At 40.3% G+C, this 18,976-nt stretch overlaps 1 protein-coding gene across 4 annotated transcripts in view; it reads left to right on the forward strand.

Moving 5' to 3' along the window:
- Positions 1–18,976, forward strand: part of SYT10 (synaptotagmin 10) — a 74,518-nt gene that overhangs the window by 40,542 nt on the left and 15,000 nt on the right. For 2 of the 4 annotated variants that reach the window (XM_014881582.2, XM_088165686.1), the window contains one exon: positions 11,010–12,066. The exons of the other annotated variants lie outside the window; for them this stretch is intronic. Coding sequence is in view for 1 of the 2 variants with exons in the window: in XM_088165686.1 (XP_088021812.1) it covers positions 11,010–11,051 (42 nt within the window). In the remaining variant the exon portion in view is untranslated. Of the gene's footprint in view, positions 1–11,009; positions 12,067–18,976 lie in introns of those variants that run through there. 4 annotated transcript variants of the gene reach the window in all.

The following is an 18,976-nucleotide window of genomic DNA, read 5'->3' on the forward strand; positions in this document are numbered from 1 at the left end:
ATAGGTTCAGAAGTGAAGAGGATTGAACAAGAAAATATAAAATAAAACTTCTTGTGACATCTAAGCCGTGAAAGGAGACAAGGGACGAGGGGTATCAGTGCCTCTGGCACTGGGAAATGCCATGGCCCAGGCCAGGCTTTAGTGGGCCACGGGTGTGAGCTCCGAGTGATTCTCTGGGTTTTCAGTTCAGAGCAGGTTTGAACAATTTTAAGAAAAAGGGGGAAAAAAAATCCCTACAGTTCAGGGAGGTTTTCTGCCTCAGCTAGCCAGAAACTAACTAAGAGCAATGGAGAGCTCTCTCCTGCTGTTCACTGCTGACAACATAGTCTGTGAGAAGATATGGGGCAGCAGGTGCAGTCTCTGATAACAAACTTTGCACCTCTTCTCTCCCCCTTCACTCCTGGAACCAGTCTTAAAGCTGCAGAACTCAACATTGAAAACCAACAGAACAGACAATTGGGGATACAAGCATTATAAAGTCACCCCAAGACATTGGGAAAAGCCTATAGAGTATGAAAAGAGCCCTTCAGAAAAAAAATAGAGAAAAATGTATAATTGCAAATACTTCCAAATAGAAAGGTATTTTTGATGTGATTCCCCTACGTCATACCTTGTATGGCCATTGCAAGCTCACGAGGGTAGTGGGAGCCAATTTCACGACCTGAGTCTGTTCTTAAAACGAAAACAACCCTCTGCCCCACAGATCTTGCTCTCAGAAGATTCAAAGTACAAAGAGCACCAGTAGCTGCTCATGGCACATCCTATCCTCCGGTCTTTTCCTGGCAACACAACTGAGGCAAAAAAAGGACATTTCCTGTATGTACTCAGACACATTCCTCTCTAGATGCTGTAATGGACTCCTATTTATTTGCACCTGACATAGGTTGGAAGATCTCCAATACGTGAAAAAACATTTTTATATAATATCACTTCTTCACGTTATCAAAGCTTCTGACAAAGAGTGCTTGAATCACAAACAGGAAGCACCTCTGGAAATGCTGCTGTGATACACAAGGTACTGGTTTTGTTCAAGTCAAGCCTCAACTAACACCACAAAATGGTGGAGAAGTCACTGGGCTGCTGCAGTGCTAATTCTCTGATGACTCAAAAATCTGAAGTCATAATTATGGTGTATTTCTCATTTGTTATTCCACAGATCTTTGTGTATGAATAGGGTCCTGGAACTGAGGTTTCAGCCAAATCTTTTCTCCTCCTATTCTTCCTATTCATGGAGGCTCAGCTGAATAGTGGATTCTTATTCCTTTGTCCAGATTGTCACATAGTAGTGGGTGTATTTTGAATGTTTCACCCTGGGAGTGGCTGCCTCTTATTAAAAATCAGAGTGATCAATAGAGGACCATTACTTCCCTCACCACAGTTTTCTGAGTCTTAATTGTGTAATAATAGTTATGAGGGAAATGACTGCATCGCTGAGCAAGAGCATTGCCAGCCGTAATTATTTTTGTCAAATGGATATGTGTGGATGGGTGTATTTTTCTTCTTCATATAAATGGAGATTTGGCTACCACAGAAAATGGAAAAGGAGATTTTGTAGACTCCCTAAAGAGCACATCACACTCTTACACCTATTCCTTTCAAGCTTCATGTATTATAAGTGTTTAATGATCTTAATTATCCTTATAGCACAAGAACCTGATAAATTTATTTAAACCTACAACCTTTTCAGTTCTTAGTCCACAAAGGTAACTTTGGCCTAGGGAATCAAAATCACCTATGAGATAGTATAGCTTTATCTTAGCCAACAGCCAAAATCTGCACAACTGGAACTTTTTTGTATTCCTCTGAAAGGGAGCCTGGCACTATTGCACTTTAGCTACTTGCCAGTAGCAGACAAACAATTATAGGTCACAGCCAGGTTTCAGAGAAGCTCTGAGGTTTAACCCCTAAAATCCCTCCAGGCACAGGGGAGTCTATGAAGTCGAAGAGCAGTCATACCCAAAGAGGGCTTGATGATGAGTAATCTGTGCTGACAAAATAGATTTCATTCAAATGATACCAGCATGGCTTTTAATTTTTTCTTTCCTTTTTTTTTCATGTACTGTTGTTAAAAATGGAGTTTCTCTGAAGACACAACGTTATAATTTAATCTCTAGCCAGGCAAAAAGTGGTACTAAAGTACCAATATGCTCATGCACTGATAATAATATTGATGCCAAAAAAAAAAAAAAAAGAAAGAAAAAAAAAGTGAAAAAGCCTTTCAGCAAAAAATATCTCTGGCAGCAAAATATAAAGTTGTTGACAAAAAGACATTTTGCTTTTCATGGAACTTTTTCTACTAGAATTAGAATATTTCACCTCCCTTTTTGGGCTATCTCAAGGAAAACACCAAACCATAAATATATCTAATCTTGTTTTAATAATTATTGGAATAATATAGCTCAATAATAGTGATTCAATTCAGCCTATTAAGGTGTAAGTATTAACAATACATATTCATTTATGTATTTTGCATTGCTAAAAAATCTATTTATCACCCTATTTCAACTATAAAAGAATTCTAGCACGCTTTCAAAAGGAGTTTTCTTTTGGGCTAATCACTTGCTATCTTATATGCCAATTGTTCCTGTATTAATTAAAACAAACATATTTTCTTAATATCATGACAATAGACCATTAAATGTATCCAGCAAAGTCACTCTGTAAGTCTTTTTAATATGTCATTTCCTCTGAAATGTACTATGTACCTGGCCAGCCCAATGTTGAAATCCAGCAGGATCACTGCTGTTGATTTCGGTGCACTCTGCATCAGTTTACATGTGAGGATGTGTCATAGCATCTTATGAAATGAGCCCAGTCTCAAGGCAAGAAGAATGATTTCTCTTATATCCACCATAGATTTTTGTCGCTTTCTGACAGTTCAAACTATATTAGAAGTCTTCAGCACATCGCTAGGGTATAGACTATTATTGCAAATGCTGATTTTACTGATACTGGTAGGAAAGATGAGCCTCAGCTGCCTGACTTGGTAAATAAAAATGTCTGATGTATATAGTCAGACATGGAGGTGATATATTTTTACAGAATTTTTCGTATTTAATGGTGGCCTGCAGGTTTCTACAAAATGCCGTTTTGTTTTGAAGCTCAGAGGGTGTGTGTATAGACTAAACCTTTCATATGGAATTTTTAGATAGTCATGTTGCACATCAGATAAATAGCACTTCTTTTCAGTCTATATTTCTATGGAAAAAATATTGAACAAAGTTTAATTTTGTTAAATAAATAGAAAATTATTTCTCAATAGAAGGAAAAAAGTATAGATATAGATTTAGTATTGTTCCTTGTTTCTCTTTCTTCCAAGTGTAGGTCTAAATTCTTTCTATGCTTCTCTATTTAGGTTTCTGTAGGATATGTTGGACTTAAATGTACATGTCTAAGGATGGGATATGGGTAGTTTTATATCCTAGAAGTTGGGAAGCTTGCATCCTGATATGGAGAGGCACTTCTGACTTGTGCTTTCTCCACTTGCTGGGGGAGATCAGGAGGATGTTTGCTCAGCAAACCATGTGAAATACTGTGTTAACTATGACCTGTTAATCTTAGCTCCCTCCATGCCAGTATAGCCCTGCTGACCGGGATGGGAGTGGGCAAAGCCAGATGGGCTCCCTCCTCTCCCCAGGACCCACCAGCTCTGGCAGCAGAACTGCAGCATGGCTCCTCGGAACCATCCAGGTGCTCCTCTGAACCATCAGGTGCTCCTGCAGCCAGCACAAGGGGAGGCTCAAAAAGCTTCTCCTTCTTTTCCATGAGCTTGTAGTCAATGCTGCATTCGAGCTGGCTGGCTTCAGTGCACTCCTTGTGAAAACTGAAGCAGGGGGAGGAGAACAGAAATTAGCCTCATCTTTGCTTCAGCACAGAACATCATGTTTTCCTAGTATATGCTTGGTTGTGGGGAAGGCATTCTCCAGAGTGTATGCTTCAAAAGGTAGGAAGTTAAAATGGAGTTCCTGGCCACAGAAAATATTGACAGCTAAAAAACACCACTTAATATTCAAACACTTAATATCTTGATATCTTAAAAGAAAGCACCCAACACAAAGCCTGTCTGGATAAGCATCTTTGCTGTGACAGTGAGGGTTCTGGATTAGGCCCTAACTGGCCCAAACTCTAACAGAACTCCCTACCTTTAAAATATTCTTTAGGATTAGATCAGAAATGTTGCCAAGTCTATGTAGCTTACAAAGAACTGCAGAGTTCTTCTAAGATTTTTTCTCTTCTTGCTATGTGGTGTTGGCTTACCAAGATCTAACATTAAATACCTGACCGTTTTAGTACCTTTTATTCAGTGTTCATGATGTGACTTTTTAAATTAAGTCTGTGATTTGATACCTAGACATTGTTCAAGTCAATATCCTTGGCTTCTGCGTTATAGAGACAAGAAAACAAAACTTTTTGAACTTGTGTTACTGGCTTTTTGTATGCGCTAAATGGCCATTTGTGAAACTTGACAACATAAATTGTACTACTGATAGTAAATGAGGTTTTTTTGCACTAGCCTTTGAGAGCTGTAACACATTTCAGTATTTTTACAATGTATTAACTAGAAAGTGTGAATCTATTTGTCAGTTCTGAAAAAAATACATAACAATGAAACCTCAAAAGATGTTATGAAGTGTACAGTTTGTGATAATTTTATATTTTAAAAAGATAAGAAAAATAAAATAATTCATTTGAAAGAATTTTATTCTAATTGTTTCATATGTATTTTGAACAAGAAATAAAGTGATTAAAATTATTCATTTTTTTCTGTTGTTCTTACAAAAGCAAACTGTTGGGGATTGGTTTTTTTGTATTTTTGGGGTTTGTTTTTTTTTTGTTTGTTTGATTTGTTTTGTTTTAGGAATAACAGTTCTTTACTAATATATATAGATATACACACACACACACACATATATATATGTAAAGAACTGAAAGAACTGTTATTCCTTACCCCATATCTTTGCCTGAGAGCCTCTTAATTCCAAAATTATACTAATGCAGAGGGAGGGGTCTATTAGCTCGATTTCAAAAAAAGACCCTGCTCTTCCCTAACACATACCTGTCTTTTCAAACCAAGACAGCTTTTGTTACTCAATGTGGGGCCTGAGGGCATCGAGAGGAAAGGGTGAAAAAGGAATAATAATAAAGTTCTTGAGTTACCTAAGTTTTTATGTTAGGTGACATCATGTTGTCCAGCTTACCCTGGTTCAGGCTCCACGTGGTCACACCTGTGTCTCTTCAGTTTGCAGCCCCTTATTTGAACACAGGTTCTATAACTAAGGCCACTGTGGCTATTATCCAGTTAATTTTGTGGGTTGATAAGGTGAGGAATTAATGTATTTTTAACTTCCTCTGGAAGGCGACCACATGAATTCAAAGCTATTGCACTCTAACTGTATGTTTTTGGAGTCACTTCAATAATGGTGCTGTGTTGGTTTGAAAGTAAAACCAGTGCAAGACTCCAAGTCAGTAATACAATTTAATAAGAGAAAAGAGAAAAAATAAAATACATGTAATAATAGAAAAGAAACAACCACCAACACAGTCAGAAATACAACCTGACACCCTGTCAGTCAGGGTGTTGGTAGCAGTCCCATTAAATGGTGGCTGCAGTCCTCCTGGATGACGGATGTGGTTCAGTTGAAGCAGTGCTCCTGTAGAAGGTGCAGTTTTCCTCCTCCGAAGATCCAGCGATGATGTGGAAAAGGTCCGACTTTCCTCTGGGATCCAGTGGAAAGGTCTGCCTTCGCGTCCCAAACCCCAGTTTTTTATCTAGGTAGGAAAGGCTTGGCTCCTGCCCCTGGCTGGGGCATCTCCCAATGGGATGATGTAATCTTATCCGTCACACAATAGGACTTAATGGCCCATTAACAGAATATATTTTTTGGAGGAAGGATGGGTTGTGAAAAGATAACGATGATCATCCCTCTGATCTTATAAGATGGCACATCAGCAGAGGATATCTCTCACAGAGATAAGGATCACCACCCCTCCCACATTTTAACAGATGGTGATAGAATACACATTTTTGCTTTGTACCCCAGGACAGGTGCTTATTGTGAGGAAGTGACAGAAGGGGAAATTTTCTCCCAACCCATCACCCAGTTTTTAAGGTCCACCCCACCAGTTTTTGAGGGGTTCAAATCATCTCCAAATGCTGATATTATACAGTAAATGGTGTTGCTGATATGCCTGTTCTGTTTAGCATTCAGAGATCAGGGGAGATTGACTTGGATAACAACCCTGATACCTACCCCAGAAAATAGGGATGCTGCCCCAAAGCCTGACCCTGCCCCACAGCCCACCTCAGAAAGGAAACACCCTTTCTGGGTGTTCTAGTGAAGAAAATAGGTCAGATGCTGAAGGAGTACCTTTCCCCAGCTGATGAGAAATCCTTCTGCAGCCTTAAAGAGGGAGACTCTGATGGTGCAGAAGTGGAACCCACAGTCATTACATCTGTTCAGGTTCCAGCTGAACCTCAAAGACAGTCACAGCCAGCAACAGTCGCCCTTGTGGAAACTAAGAAGTCTAAGACGAAAACAAAGCACCTAGATAATAAGGATAAGAAAGGAAGGCCCTCAAAACCAGCAGGGGAGGCAGAGGTTGAGATCATCACTGAGTCCCTGTCGTATGAGACCCTCCGTAACCTGCAAAAAGACATTGTACGATGGGGCTGTGAGCCTTTTACAACCTGGTTACTTCGTGTCTGGGACCTTATAGTAACAACCGTGCAACTGGATGGTACTGAGGCAAGGAATTTGAGACCTTTGACCCGGGACTCAGGTGTGGATAAGGTATTTGTAAGGAAGCCAGGCCTCCTTTCCCTCTGGGAGCGGCTTTTAATAAGTGTAAGAGAGAGAAGTGAGAGAGTGTCCATAGAGAGAGAATGCAGGATCACCATCATAAAATATTCTGAAAGACCCTTAAGGAAGGGATACAACAGCTGAGAGAAGTGGCAGTACTGGAGGTACTCTTTGGGAGGGATGGACAGCATAATGACACCGACAAAGTCAGGTACACAAGGCAAATGTGAAATCTAGCAAACCTAGGGCCATCTCACTACACTACCTTCATTGCAACGGTTAATGCTAATAACAACCAAGATACAGTGGGTTCTATTACTAAAAGCTCAAAAATTTTGAGAATATAATCAATGGCCCATTGCAGGTTCATGTGGCTGCCATGATTAAGGAACTCAAAGAGAAGTTTAAGGAGGAGATAAGAGGGATGAGGGAGAAGATGAGGAAGATCAGTACACCAGTGCGAGTCACAGGCCCCAAAGTTAAAGCCCAATGTCCCCCCAGCAAGGGAGAGAGGGTACACCCCACAAGCTGACCTGTGGTTCTTTTTGCACGACCGTGGGGAAGACATGGGAAAATAGGATGGGAAACCCACTTCTGACTAGCAACATGGGTGTATTAACTCAGGGAGGGAATACTAACAGAGGGAGCTCCACTAAAGTGAAGGTAGCCTCAACCTCCCATAACCAAAGTGCAGAGTATTACAAAAGAGAAGATAATCTGTCAGACCCTCTTAAAGGAACCTCTACTATGTATGCCCAGTAAGAAAATAATAGCCAGGGCTAGGGGCACCCTGCCTCTAGCCAGGGAGAGGCTCAGAAAAACCAGGTCTTTTGGACAGCGTGAGTCCGATGGCCTGGCACATCAGAGCCACAGAAACAGAGTGTTAGTTAATACTGGTTCACAGTGTACACTAATACCATCAGGGCAGAACCTGTTTCCATTGCTTGGGTGACGAGAAGATCGCAAGAATTAACTCTGCTGGAGGCTGAGGTGAGCCTGACTGGGAAGGAGTGGCAGAAACATCCAATTGTGACTGGCCCAGAGGCACCATGTATCCTAGGCATAGACTTCCTCAGGAACGGCTATTACAAAGACCCAAAGGGACTCAGGTGGGCTTTTGGAATAGCTGCTGTAGAGGCATTAAGCAGTTGAACACCTTGCGTGGACTATCAGAAAACCCATCTGCAGTGGGACTGCTCAAGGTGAAAGACCAACAAGTGCCAATTGCCACCTCAGTGGTGCACCACCAGCAATATAGGATAAATCGAGATGCCGTGATCCCCATCCACAAGATGATCTGTGAGTTGGAGAGCCAAGGGGTGGTCAGCAAAACCCACTCACCCTTCAACAGTCCCATCTGGCCTGTGTGCAAGTCTGATGGAGAATGAAGACTGACCATGGACTATCGTGCATTGAACGAAGTGATTCCACCACTGAGTGCTGCTGTGCCAGACATGCTGGAACTGTAGTATGAGCTGGAGTCCAAGGCAGCAAAGTGGTACGCCACCATTGACATTGCCAATGCATTTTTCTCCATTCCTCTGGCAGCAGAAGCAGGCCTCAGTTTGCTTTCACATGGAGGGGTGTGCAGTACACCTGGAACCGACTGCCCCAGGGGTCGAAACAGAGCCCCACCATCTGTCATGGACTGACCTAGGCTGCACTGGAGAAGGGTGGAGCTCCAGAACATCTACAGTACATTGATAACATCACTGGGTGAAGGAACACGACAATGAAAGTATTTGAGAAAAGAGAAAAGATCATCCAGATTCTGCTGAGAGCCAGTTTCAACATCAAGAAAAGTCAAAGGACCTGCCCGAAAAATCCAGTTCCTGAGATTAAAGTGGCAAAACAGATGGCTTCAAATTCCCACTGAGGTCATCAATAAGATCACCACAATGTCTTCACGACCAGCACAAAGGAAACATAAGCTTTTCTAGGTGCCATAAGTTTTTGGAGAATGCATATTCCTGAGTACAGCCAAGTTGTAAGCCCTCTCTACCTAATCACCTGCAAGAAAAACTATTTCCACTGGGGTCCTGAGCAGCAGCAAGCCTTCACCCAGATCAAGCAGGAGATTGCTCATGCGGTAGCCCTTGGCCCAGTCAGGACAGGACCAAAAGTGAAGAATGTGCTTTACTCTGCAGCCACGAACGTTTGTCCTGGAGCATTTGGCAGAAGGTACTTGGGGAAACTCGAAGCCAATCTCTGGAATTCTGGAGCTGAAGTTACAGAAGGTCCATAGCCAACTACACTCCAATAGAGAAGGAGATCCTGGCTGCCTATGAAGGAGTTCAAACCACCTCATAGGTGATTGGCACGGAAACACAACTCGTCCTGGCACCCCGACTACCAGTGCTGGGGTGGATGTTTAAAGGAAAGGTTCCCTCAACCCATCATGCCACTGACGCCACATGGAGTAAGTGGATTGCCCTCATACGGATACCCTCAATACGGGTACGCAATGCACCCATATTGGAAACCCAAATCGCCCTGAGATTTTAGAAATAATTACAAACTGGCTGGAAGGTGAAAATTTTGGTCTCACCAATGAAGAGGAGCAGGAACAAGTAACCTGGGCCAAAGAAGCCCCACCGTATAACCAACTGCCAGCAGATGAAACACGCTACACTCTTTTCACAGACGGCTCCAGTCACGTGGTGGGGATGAACCGGAAGTGGAAAGCAGCCGTATGGAGCCCCACATGACAGGTTGCACAAGCTACTGAAGGAGAAGGTGGATCGAGTCAACTTGCTGAACTCAAAGCTGTTCAGCTGGCCCTGGACATTGCTGAAAGAGAGAAGTGGCCAAAGCTCTACCTTTACACTGATTCGTGGATGGTAGCCAATGCTCTGTGGGGTTGGCTGGAAAGGTGGAAAAAGGCTAACTGGCAACGTAGGGGAAAACCAATCTGGGCTGCCTATGAGTGGAAAGACATTGCCACTCGGATAGAGAAGCTGCCTGTAAAAGTCCATCACATAGATGCCCATGTCCCCAAGAGTCGGGCTAATGAGGAACACCGACACAATGAGCAGATAGATCAGGCGGCACAGATAGAGGTGTCAAAGATACATTTAGATTGGCAACACAAGGGAGAGTTGTTCCTGGCTCGATGGGCCCATGATGCCTCAGGCCACCAGGGTAGAGATGCCACATATAAGTAGGCATGAGACCGAGGGGTAGATCTAACCATGGACAGTATTTCTCAAGTTATCCATGACTGTGAAACGTGCACTGTCATCAAGCAGGCCAAGCAGTCAAGCCCCTCTGGTATGGGGGGCGATGGTCCAAATATAAGTATGGAGAGGCCTGGCAGATTGACTACATCACACTGCCTCAAACCCGCCAAGGCAAGCGCTATGTACTGACCATGGTGGAAGCCACCACTGGATGGTTGGAGACCTACCCTGTGCCCCATGCCACTGCTTGAAACACCACCTTGGGCCTTGAGAAACAAATCCTTTGGAGGCATGGTACCCCTGAGAGAATTGAGTCAGACAACATTCTCATTTCAAGAATAGCCTTATTAACACTTGGGCTAGGGAACATGGCATTGAGTGGGTGTACCACATTCCTTATCATGCACCAGTGGCTGGGAAAGCTGAATGGTGCAATGGCCTGCTTAAAACGACATTGAAGGCACTGGGTGGGGGAACTTTCAAGAACTGAGAAATTAATTTACCAAAAGCCACATGGTTAGTGAACACCCGAGGTTCCACTAACTGAGCAGGCCCTGCCCAATCTGAGCCCTTGGGAATATCAGATGGAGATAAGGTTCCAGTGGTACACATGAGAGGTATGCTAGGAAAAACTGTTTGGGTGAATCCTGCCTCCAGCAAAGACAATCCCATCCTGGAAACTGTATTCGCACAGGGACCAGGTTGCACCTGGTGGGTGATGCAAAAGGATGGAGAGACCCAATGCATACATCAAGGAAACCTTGTTTTAGGGTGAACTAACTATGATACTGTGCCTGTATCTGTAACTGTATATATGTATATAATTTAAAGGTTTTCATTTGATGTAACATGTTGATATGGGAAAAATTTGGGGTGGATAATATTGGGGGTTGTTTTGTTGTTTTTGTTTTTTTCCTCCCCATCTGTTGAATTTCTTCCCATTTAACATGCTAAGAAGTCCTGATGGCTAGTGATAGGGGGAAAGAAAGGCTCCCTGTTCTTTTTTTTTTTTTTTTAATTTCTCTCACAGGGCAGGGCAGGGGGGAAGAAAAGAAGAAAGGGCACACTGTGAAATCAAGAACGGGTAAAGGAGAGCGGGAAAAAGTTGCTCACTCATTTTTGGCTCTCAGAGGGACACAGCTGTTGGAAAACCTCTCCCTGCCATCCCAGTGCTGGGAACTGCCACTTCTGGTGTTAGACCCTGCACCCCTGCTCGCACACTCTCCTGCTTCAGCCGGCCATCTCCAAGCATCTTGTCTGAAGCACCCGGACCAACACTGCTCCAAGGATTTGTGAGCAGAGCCTCTCCTCCAGCCTTCCCATCCAGGACACAGCTGCCACCACCCCCAGCACTCCTGCAGCCACACGGGATCACCACATCTGCCCCTGCCCACCGGAAGTCAGCTGGCACTGTCTGCCCACTGGGATGGTAACTGCTCCAGAAGAAAAAGGTATCCACAACCAAAAGGACTGTTACTAAGTTCCTGTTCTGTTTATTGTTAATTTTGTAGTAGTTATTGTTTTGTTTGCCTTGCTATATATATATAATATATCTCTAATATCTAATATCTAATATCTTATATATAATAGATTATACTATACAATATCTAATATCTAATATATGATGTATGATATATAATATGTTATATGTTATATGCTATATGTTATATGTTACATGCTATATGTTACATGTTATATGTTATATATATATATTATATTTTATATATATATTAGTAAAGAACTGTTATTCTTATTCCCATATCTTTGCCTGAGAGCCCCTTAATTCCAAAATTATACTAATTCAGAGGGAGGGGTCTATTAGTTCCATTTTGAAAAAAGACCCTTCTCTTCCCTAACACATACCTGTCTTTTCAAACCAAGACACAAACATTTCAAAGGTAAATAAAGATCAGTGGATTACAATGGACCCTAACTGGAGCAGCCCTGCCTATATCCAAGGAGTTTTCTTCTCATGAAACTGTTGCTATTCTACACTCTGAAGATGCAAAGGATATTTTTGCCACCAGATTTCCAAGGTTCAAGACAGAATGCCTTTGAGTGAAAACAATTAAAACAAGTGGCTCCATTATTGCTTTGTGTAATTCTTTTCACATTATCTTCCATTTCCTGCTATGATATTGTTTACTGTAATCTTCAAAGTCATTAGACCATGTTTTAAATAATGGATTAACTATTCAATTTAATATTTTAAAGTATTTAAGAATATTTAAGTATCCACTAAAGAGACCCAAGCCTAATTTCCATCTTCCTTTTTTCTAGTTGCACAATCATACAGATCAAACAGACAAGAAGTTTACCACCATTAAGTGGAAAAGAATAGCCAGATTTGAATAGAGTTTATGTTTAAACTGAATTGGTGTTAATGACAACACCTTAAGAAGTAATGACGATCTAGAGTAGACAGGTTCAAGCATGTCAGATCTTTGCTGGCACTTACAAGGACTGTGTAAAAAAGAAAACCAAGCTGACGGGGTTCAGTATCAGCTAGAAGTGATCTATTTCCATTCTACTAGGTATTTAAATTCCATATTATGCAATTCTCCTGAACAGAAATTAGGTGTATATATATATCTGAGGTTCCCATCCTGTTTCTGATCTCTACTGGCTGAACATTAACGTATCCTAAGTCAAGTTTTTGGTAAGATACTAAATGCAATTCTGTTCTTCATTTCAATTCAGGGACTTGGTTCACATCTGTAATTGAAAGATCTGTTTCCTTTGGAAAACTGCTTGTCTTTCTAGGGTAATGTCATTCCAGTTTGCCACTGACTTTAATCTTAATATTCTCTCTCTCACATATAAAAGGCTAATTTTCATTAGAGTGATGAGTTCTTAGGGTTATGAATATTATAGTTTATTTTGAAAACTTGTCTGTAGTTTGCATAGAAGCAACTCGATCATCTTTAAGATTTCACTGCAGTCTGTGAAATTATAATTTCTGCATGAAGTCCTAATACTTTTGCTTCAGTCATTCCTCATATCTTCATTCCTTACAATAATCAAATTTACCAGTCCACAAAGAAGCTGAAGAATGTGCAGCTTAAAATGGTGCAAGAACCAGAAAGGAGCAGATTTGTCTTGAAAAGTTGAGAAGAAAGAAAGGTAAACAAAGCCCACTAAAATATACATGTTAAAATCTTGAAAATTATTGAGTATTCTTGCACACATAGAAGAGCACTAGCTTTCAGTCACTGCACAAAATGCTCAACACCTTTAAAAGTGATGCAGAGAAAATCAGGGATCAGAAGTCAATTCACATCTCCCATCTTCTAGACGATAAGACTCTCATTCTTCTACTTGGATTTGTACTTTGCATGGAATATGTGAGTCTCCCAAAGGCAAAGCTGTGATGCACAAGGAGGCAGCAAATTCTTTAGAATATATATATAGTAACTTCTTGTCCTTCTAAAACACATTGGTTCAGATAAAGAGACAGAAATATGATTTTCTCACAATATTGTTTACTATGTCAGTCTGAAAGTTGAATAAAAGCCTTCCTGCTGCTACTGCTGTAGACAACCTGTTTTTCAACTCAAAAGACGGACACATGTATTTTCAGATGGTTACACTAATATAAAACATTATTTCAAAAGCTTTTAGACTATGGCATAATAAAGACAGAAATCGTTCTCCCTTGTCACATTCTGAAAAGTGGCATTGGGAGCAGTGCAAATGCTCTGATTTACACATGCATTGATTTTGCTTAACATGCCCACCATGCTTAAATCGATCTATTACTCTCCCCTTTGGAATTTTAAAATGCAGCAATCACAGCCTAAGTTCTTCTGCTGAAGCGATGAGCATACTCACTCACACTCAGGTGCTTTTTTTGCCTTTTCCAGGATATATTTTATGTCCTCAGCCTTCAAAAAAAGCAATTCTCTTTGTGTCTGTGTTATACATCCCATGGAGAGCATTTCCAGTTAAGATGACCAGCCACATTTTCCCATTTTAAATTCTCTCATAGCTGTTCAGTATAAATTCTCTTTGTCCTAGTGCTGTTTCTCAAGAAAAATGATGAATACAATTGCCTTGGTTCAAAGAGTGAGACCGACAAGGGTTTGTTGCATATCCCAATTCCAAGATAATTTCAAACCCAGAGCATTTGAGGATCAAAATTGGAGTGACTGAAGAAGACTTTCTGTGGGCCTTTCTGCTATGACATGCTCACTGAGATTCAGGAACCAAGTCAATATCTCAGACTTTACATATTAAATGCTATATGTGATGTTATATAAAAATAAATTATTTATAAAGTCTTAACAATAGTAGGATTGTGCAGATATGTTCTATGCAGAATTGATAGTGTTTCACTCATGGAATATTAATTTTGTTGGTATTACCAAAAAAAAGTCCCAAAAAATATTGCAATGTAATAATTATTTTGTACTTAATTATAGATGAAAACAACAGAACAGAATTTACATTTGGGAATTCCTGACTTTTCAGCTCTTTATTTCTGAGCTCTGAGCCCATTAAGTCCACAAAGGACCTGCCTAATAAGTTTCTCTCACCTTTAGCCTTGTTCTTTAGAATGTGTTTGCTAAATCTGTCCAGATAAAACCAAGTCATAACTACCAGCTTTGGATATCTGTGCATCATATAATCATTAAATAGTTTTTGTTAGGGAAACATCCTACTCAAAATTCCTGTGATACCAAGTCTGAAGCAAGCTGGATAACCGTCCCAGTCACCCAGCACCTTCCTCATCATTAACAAATTATAGTCAAAGAAAGAAGTACCTGTGCCCAGGTCCTTAAGGTTGAGGCCCTGACCATCACAGCAGCCAGCTTCATAAACCTGGAAGGCATCCAGAGGGACAGCACCAACCACTTCTTTGCTCTTCTCTTGAAGCTTGTGCCTCTGTCTGAAATGTGCCAAGGTTTAGACAATCCCAGGTCTTCTAACTGCTAAGGTGAGCATGGGAAACACCTAGCTGGAGAGTATCACCTCCAGACCATACACTAGGATAGGGAAGCAATTGGCCTTTTCACAGGAAAAAGTTGGAGCAAAATTTTGGTTAAGAGTTGTGGCTATTGGCTAAACTGGAAATGTATGTCTATTTTTTATTTATAAAATTTTATTTCTAAGCTACAGATCAGTTCTTTATTCCTGAAACCGGATAAAATCAATCCACTAAGGTTAGAGGTTGGGAATTGAACCTGTCACACAAGCATGAATTAGTGGCAAGCATGAGAAGAAACATTTGCTTATCTTCTCCTCAAGCTCCATGAAATCATTTGTATTCAAATATGTACTCCAAATTACTTGTCTACTGCAATATTACGAGGGATCATTCTCATTGTCTCAGAAATGTTTTCATTGGCAGCAGAAACTGAGTCGTGTGCCACAGCTCTAGCTCTCTCTTAATGAGATCAGCATAACCATAAATTCAACCACTATTCAGGAGGTCAGAAGCAGCCTTTGAGGTGAGACAGAAGGAAGAAATCCAGGGTAGATAAGAAAAAGAAAGCAAAATATATTTTGTGTCAAACTCCACATTTGGCTGCTTTCAGCTGGCTCCCATTATTCCCTTGGCCTGATTTTAAGTGATTTTACATAAACATCTCCAGCAGAAAAACAAATGTCATTCAGGCATATAGAACCATTTATCTGAGCAGCAATAGAGCTTGGTTTCTAATTCTTTCAAAGGAGAGAAGGAAATCTAACACTGCCTAGCCACGGTTTTAGCTGGAGGATTGTGATAATCTGCCTACAGCATGCTTATGCAAGTTAATTTTGTTATCCATTTAATTGCATAAAGCACTCACAAGCTCATATAAACTCTGATTGTTTTTCAAGTGCACTGAATTATGTGTAATTTTGACTGACATAGTAGTCTGATAATATTTATCTACGTGCTTGTCGGGTAGTAAAAATTAGATTTAAATATTTACATTCTTATTGAATTTGGGTAAGTTATATGATGCAGACAAAGCAGGCTGCATACTCAAGTAACATGATACCAAGCATAGCTTTCAGAAAACTAATTGAACATCTGCAAGTAATGTTTTATAAGTGCATGCTATACGAATAACTTAGCATATTAAGAAATTAAAATCTTTTAGAATCTATTATTTTTTTCTCCTACCTCAAGTGCTATATATATGACTAGGAAACTCACATCTAGATTCTTTCCCGTTTTCCAATGAATATCAATTTCTATTTTGTTCCAGCTAGAGATTGTACCTCAACAAGCTGTGGGATTGAAAGGAAAAATTGTATTCATGGGGCCCCTCTGCACCAATCAGCTCCTGTCCTTCACCCTTCATGGGTGATATTTAGGTGACTGGATTGAGCCTCACTTTTCTCCCCAGAGACAGAATTTGCCAAATCCAGGATCAGCCTGGAGCTCTGTAATCTGTGACATTTCATTGTCTTTATGGGGTCTCTTTTTTGCTTCAGAAAGGAAAGGTGTGACTCTTCTCATAACAAGTAATTATCCCCTCATACCCAGCTCATTTCCATTTTAAAAGATACTTTGAAAAAGCCAAGCTGAGCCCTTTTCCTACCTTCTCTACTTCCCTACTTCCATGAAGAAGAACATGAAAACCATCCCACTCTGCTCTGAATGACTAGATGTAACACAGAGCAGTTCTAGAAGATACTGTGGGATGCTGTTTTTTCTGCTATATGTAAGCAAGAGCATGTCCTGTCCTCAAAGCAGCTGGCTGCACCCAGCTCCAAAACAGCTGCAAAAACAGAATCTCACCAGCACAGATTGTTTCCTACTAATACAATTTTCAGTTGCAAGGGTGACTCTCTGCCTTGCCCATCAGTATCTGCTCTTATTAAACACTACTTCCATCCTGACTAGACTGATGAAAAAGTTGACAAAAAAGAGGAAAAGGAAGGGAAAGGGAAGGAAAGGGAACATACTAATTTCTAGTGAAAGTTTTGATTCTGTAAGTGTACCATGGCTGGTGTTGTTTGGTTTTGTTTATACAATTCTGTGCTCAACACTGCAGATTGCCAGATATGTCTAAATAACTGCTTTGTCCAAAGAAGTTGAATTTAAAAATGGAGCTATCTTTAAACTGATTATGCAAGGTGAAATGCTGAAGGGTAAGAATACATTTTTTCATGTCTTCAAAAGCTTTCAGAGTTCCAGCAGATTGTCTGGTGAGTGATGACACTTGCCAAGGGCTGGTTTCAGTCCTACACTCATGAGAGATTCATTAAAAATATTTTTCTATGTTGAATTCAGGCTGCTTGCTCCTGTCGGTATTGAATTAGTTACTAGAATGTGCTATTCTTCTTTCTGTCCACTGGCACAGGGCTTGTTGATGTCAATATTAACCCCAATAAAATGCCCTAGGGCAAGATTAGAGGAGCACAGACACATTTCCTTCACCTGTTTACCTAGGAAACAGAAAAACTCAATGAGTTTTATCATCTACCTTTAGAAGCATTGCTTGGTGACAGCAGTCAGACAAATTACTCTGAGTGTTCAGCGTCCCTTTGTATTATTTAGATTTAATATATCAATAACGCATCTTACTTTGGAACACACATTCAAATTGCAAACATTTTGATTCAAATATAACTATTGCATTCCAGAGAAACAAATGAGATATATAGATAGATACAGCATGTCTCTGCATACAAAGGTGGATTTCGCCCAGGAAGAAGAGTGTTCTTACTCCCTGCATCCAAGGAGAGTTCCTGAATATTCATGGTATGAGCTGGATTCATTGTAATTCACAGTCCTGTTTCTGGAACAATCCCATTGTCCTCTGTTACGATTAAGGCCAAGGTAACACTGTTCAGTTCTTGTTTCTGAGGAGCACTGGCACATTGGTTGCTATATTCAATCTGTAAAGAGTTTTCAAATTCACAGATTTATTATCACCTATCAAGTTTACTACAGCCTTGGCTTTAGTCTTGGATAGGGCTTTTGTCTGTAAAACGGACAAATGAAAACACAGGCCTGGTCCTTTTGACCAGGGAGTTTTCAGAGACCTCAGGTTTCTTAGGAATCTTACAGTATTTGTTCTGAAAGATTGGGGGTTTTTTGTTCCCCAAACCTTCAGCCTTCGGCCCCACAAGAAGGTATTACACATTAAGTAAAAAAAATTGAAAAATATGCAAGTGAATTTGAAAATTGAAAATTTGAAAAGTGCAACTGGAAGGCTACAAATGCAGATACTTGTAAATGTTGACATTAACCAGCCATAAGTAAGTACTACTCAAGTTTTTAGATAGTCTTGTGAATTTGGGACTATTGGAATCGGGAGCATGGCATTTAGACTCGTGAAAAGTCTGTAGTTTCCTTCACTTTTCAACCCATCTGCATGGATAAATATTTCCTGTTCTGTTCATCCCTGAGAATATCTGGTACCCTTCAAACTCCCTCAGACCCCCTTTGCCTCCCTCAGCTGCATCAGCTTCATATACCTCAATCTACTGAACACCTAATTATTTTTAAGAATAAAAGTAGTATCTTCCCTTTTTGTTATAACAAATGGAATAATTTCCCTTTCCCTTTGCTGCATCTTCCCTTTTTATCCAAATCTTGGAACACTACAAGAACTCTTGTTCTTGTACTTTTGAACACAAAATGTACTTTTGTACATTTCTTCCTCCACTGCAGACTCCTGAACAGGCATATGTAGATGAAGTTAATTTGTGTCACTGTCTAATTTCACCTGCTAAGTTGCACCAAAACTATATATGGAAGTAAAGTAGATTACGAATTATACAATCGTCTTATTAGGCAGTCCAACCAGAAAACAGGCAACTTCAAAAGAAGCCCAGAACAAACCTAAAAACCCTAAAGCAGCAGAAATTACTAACCACATTTTGGTAATGTGGCACCTAAACCACAAAAAAATTTAGATTTACCCATTTATTACTTTGAAAGTTTTGAAGTAATTCTAAAGGCTCAAAAAATATATAAATAGGGAAAGCAAATTACTCCTTGAGCCTGCCTCACTCTTGTATTGCAGTATGGACAGACATTTATATATGTAAAAA

Source organism: Sturnus vulgaris, chromosome 5 (genome assembly GCF_052056855.1).
Source record: "Sturnus vulgaris isolate bStuVul1 chromosome 5, bStuVul1.hap1, whole genome shotgun sequence".
Lineage (NCBI taxonomy): Eukaryota > Metazoa > Chordata > Aves > Passeriformes > Sturnidae > Sturnus > Sturnus vulgaris.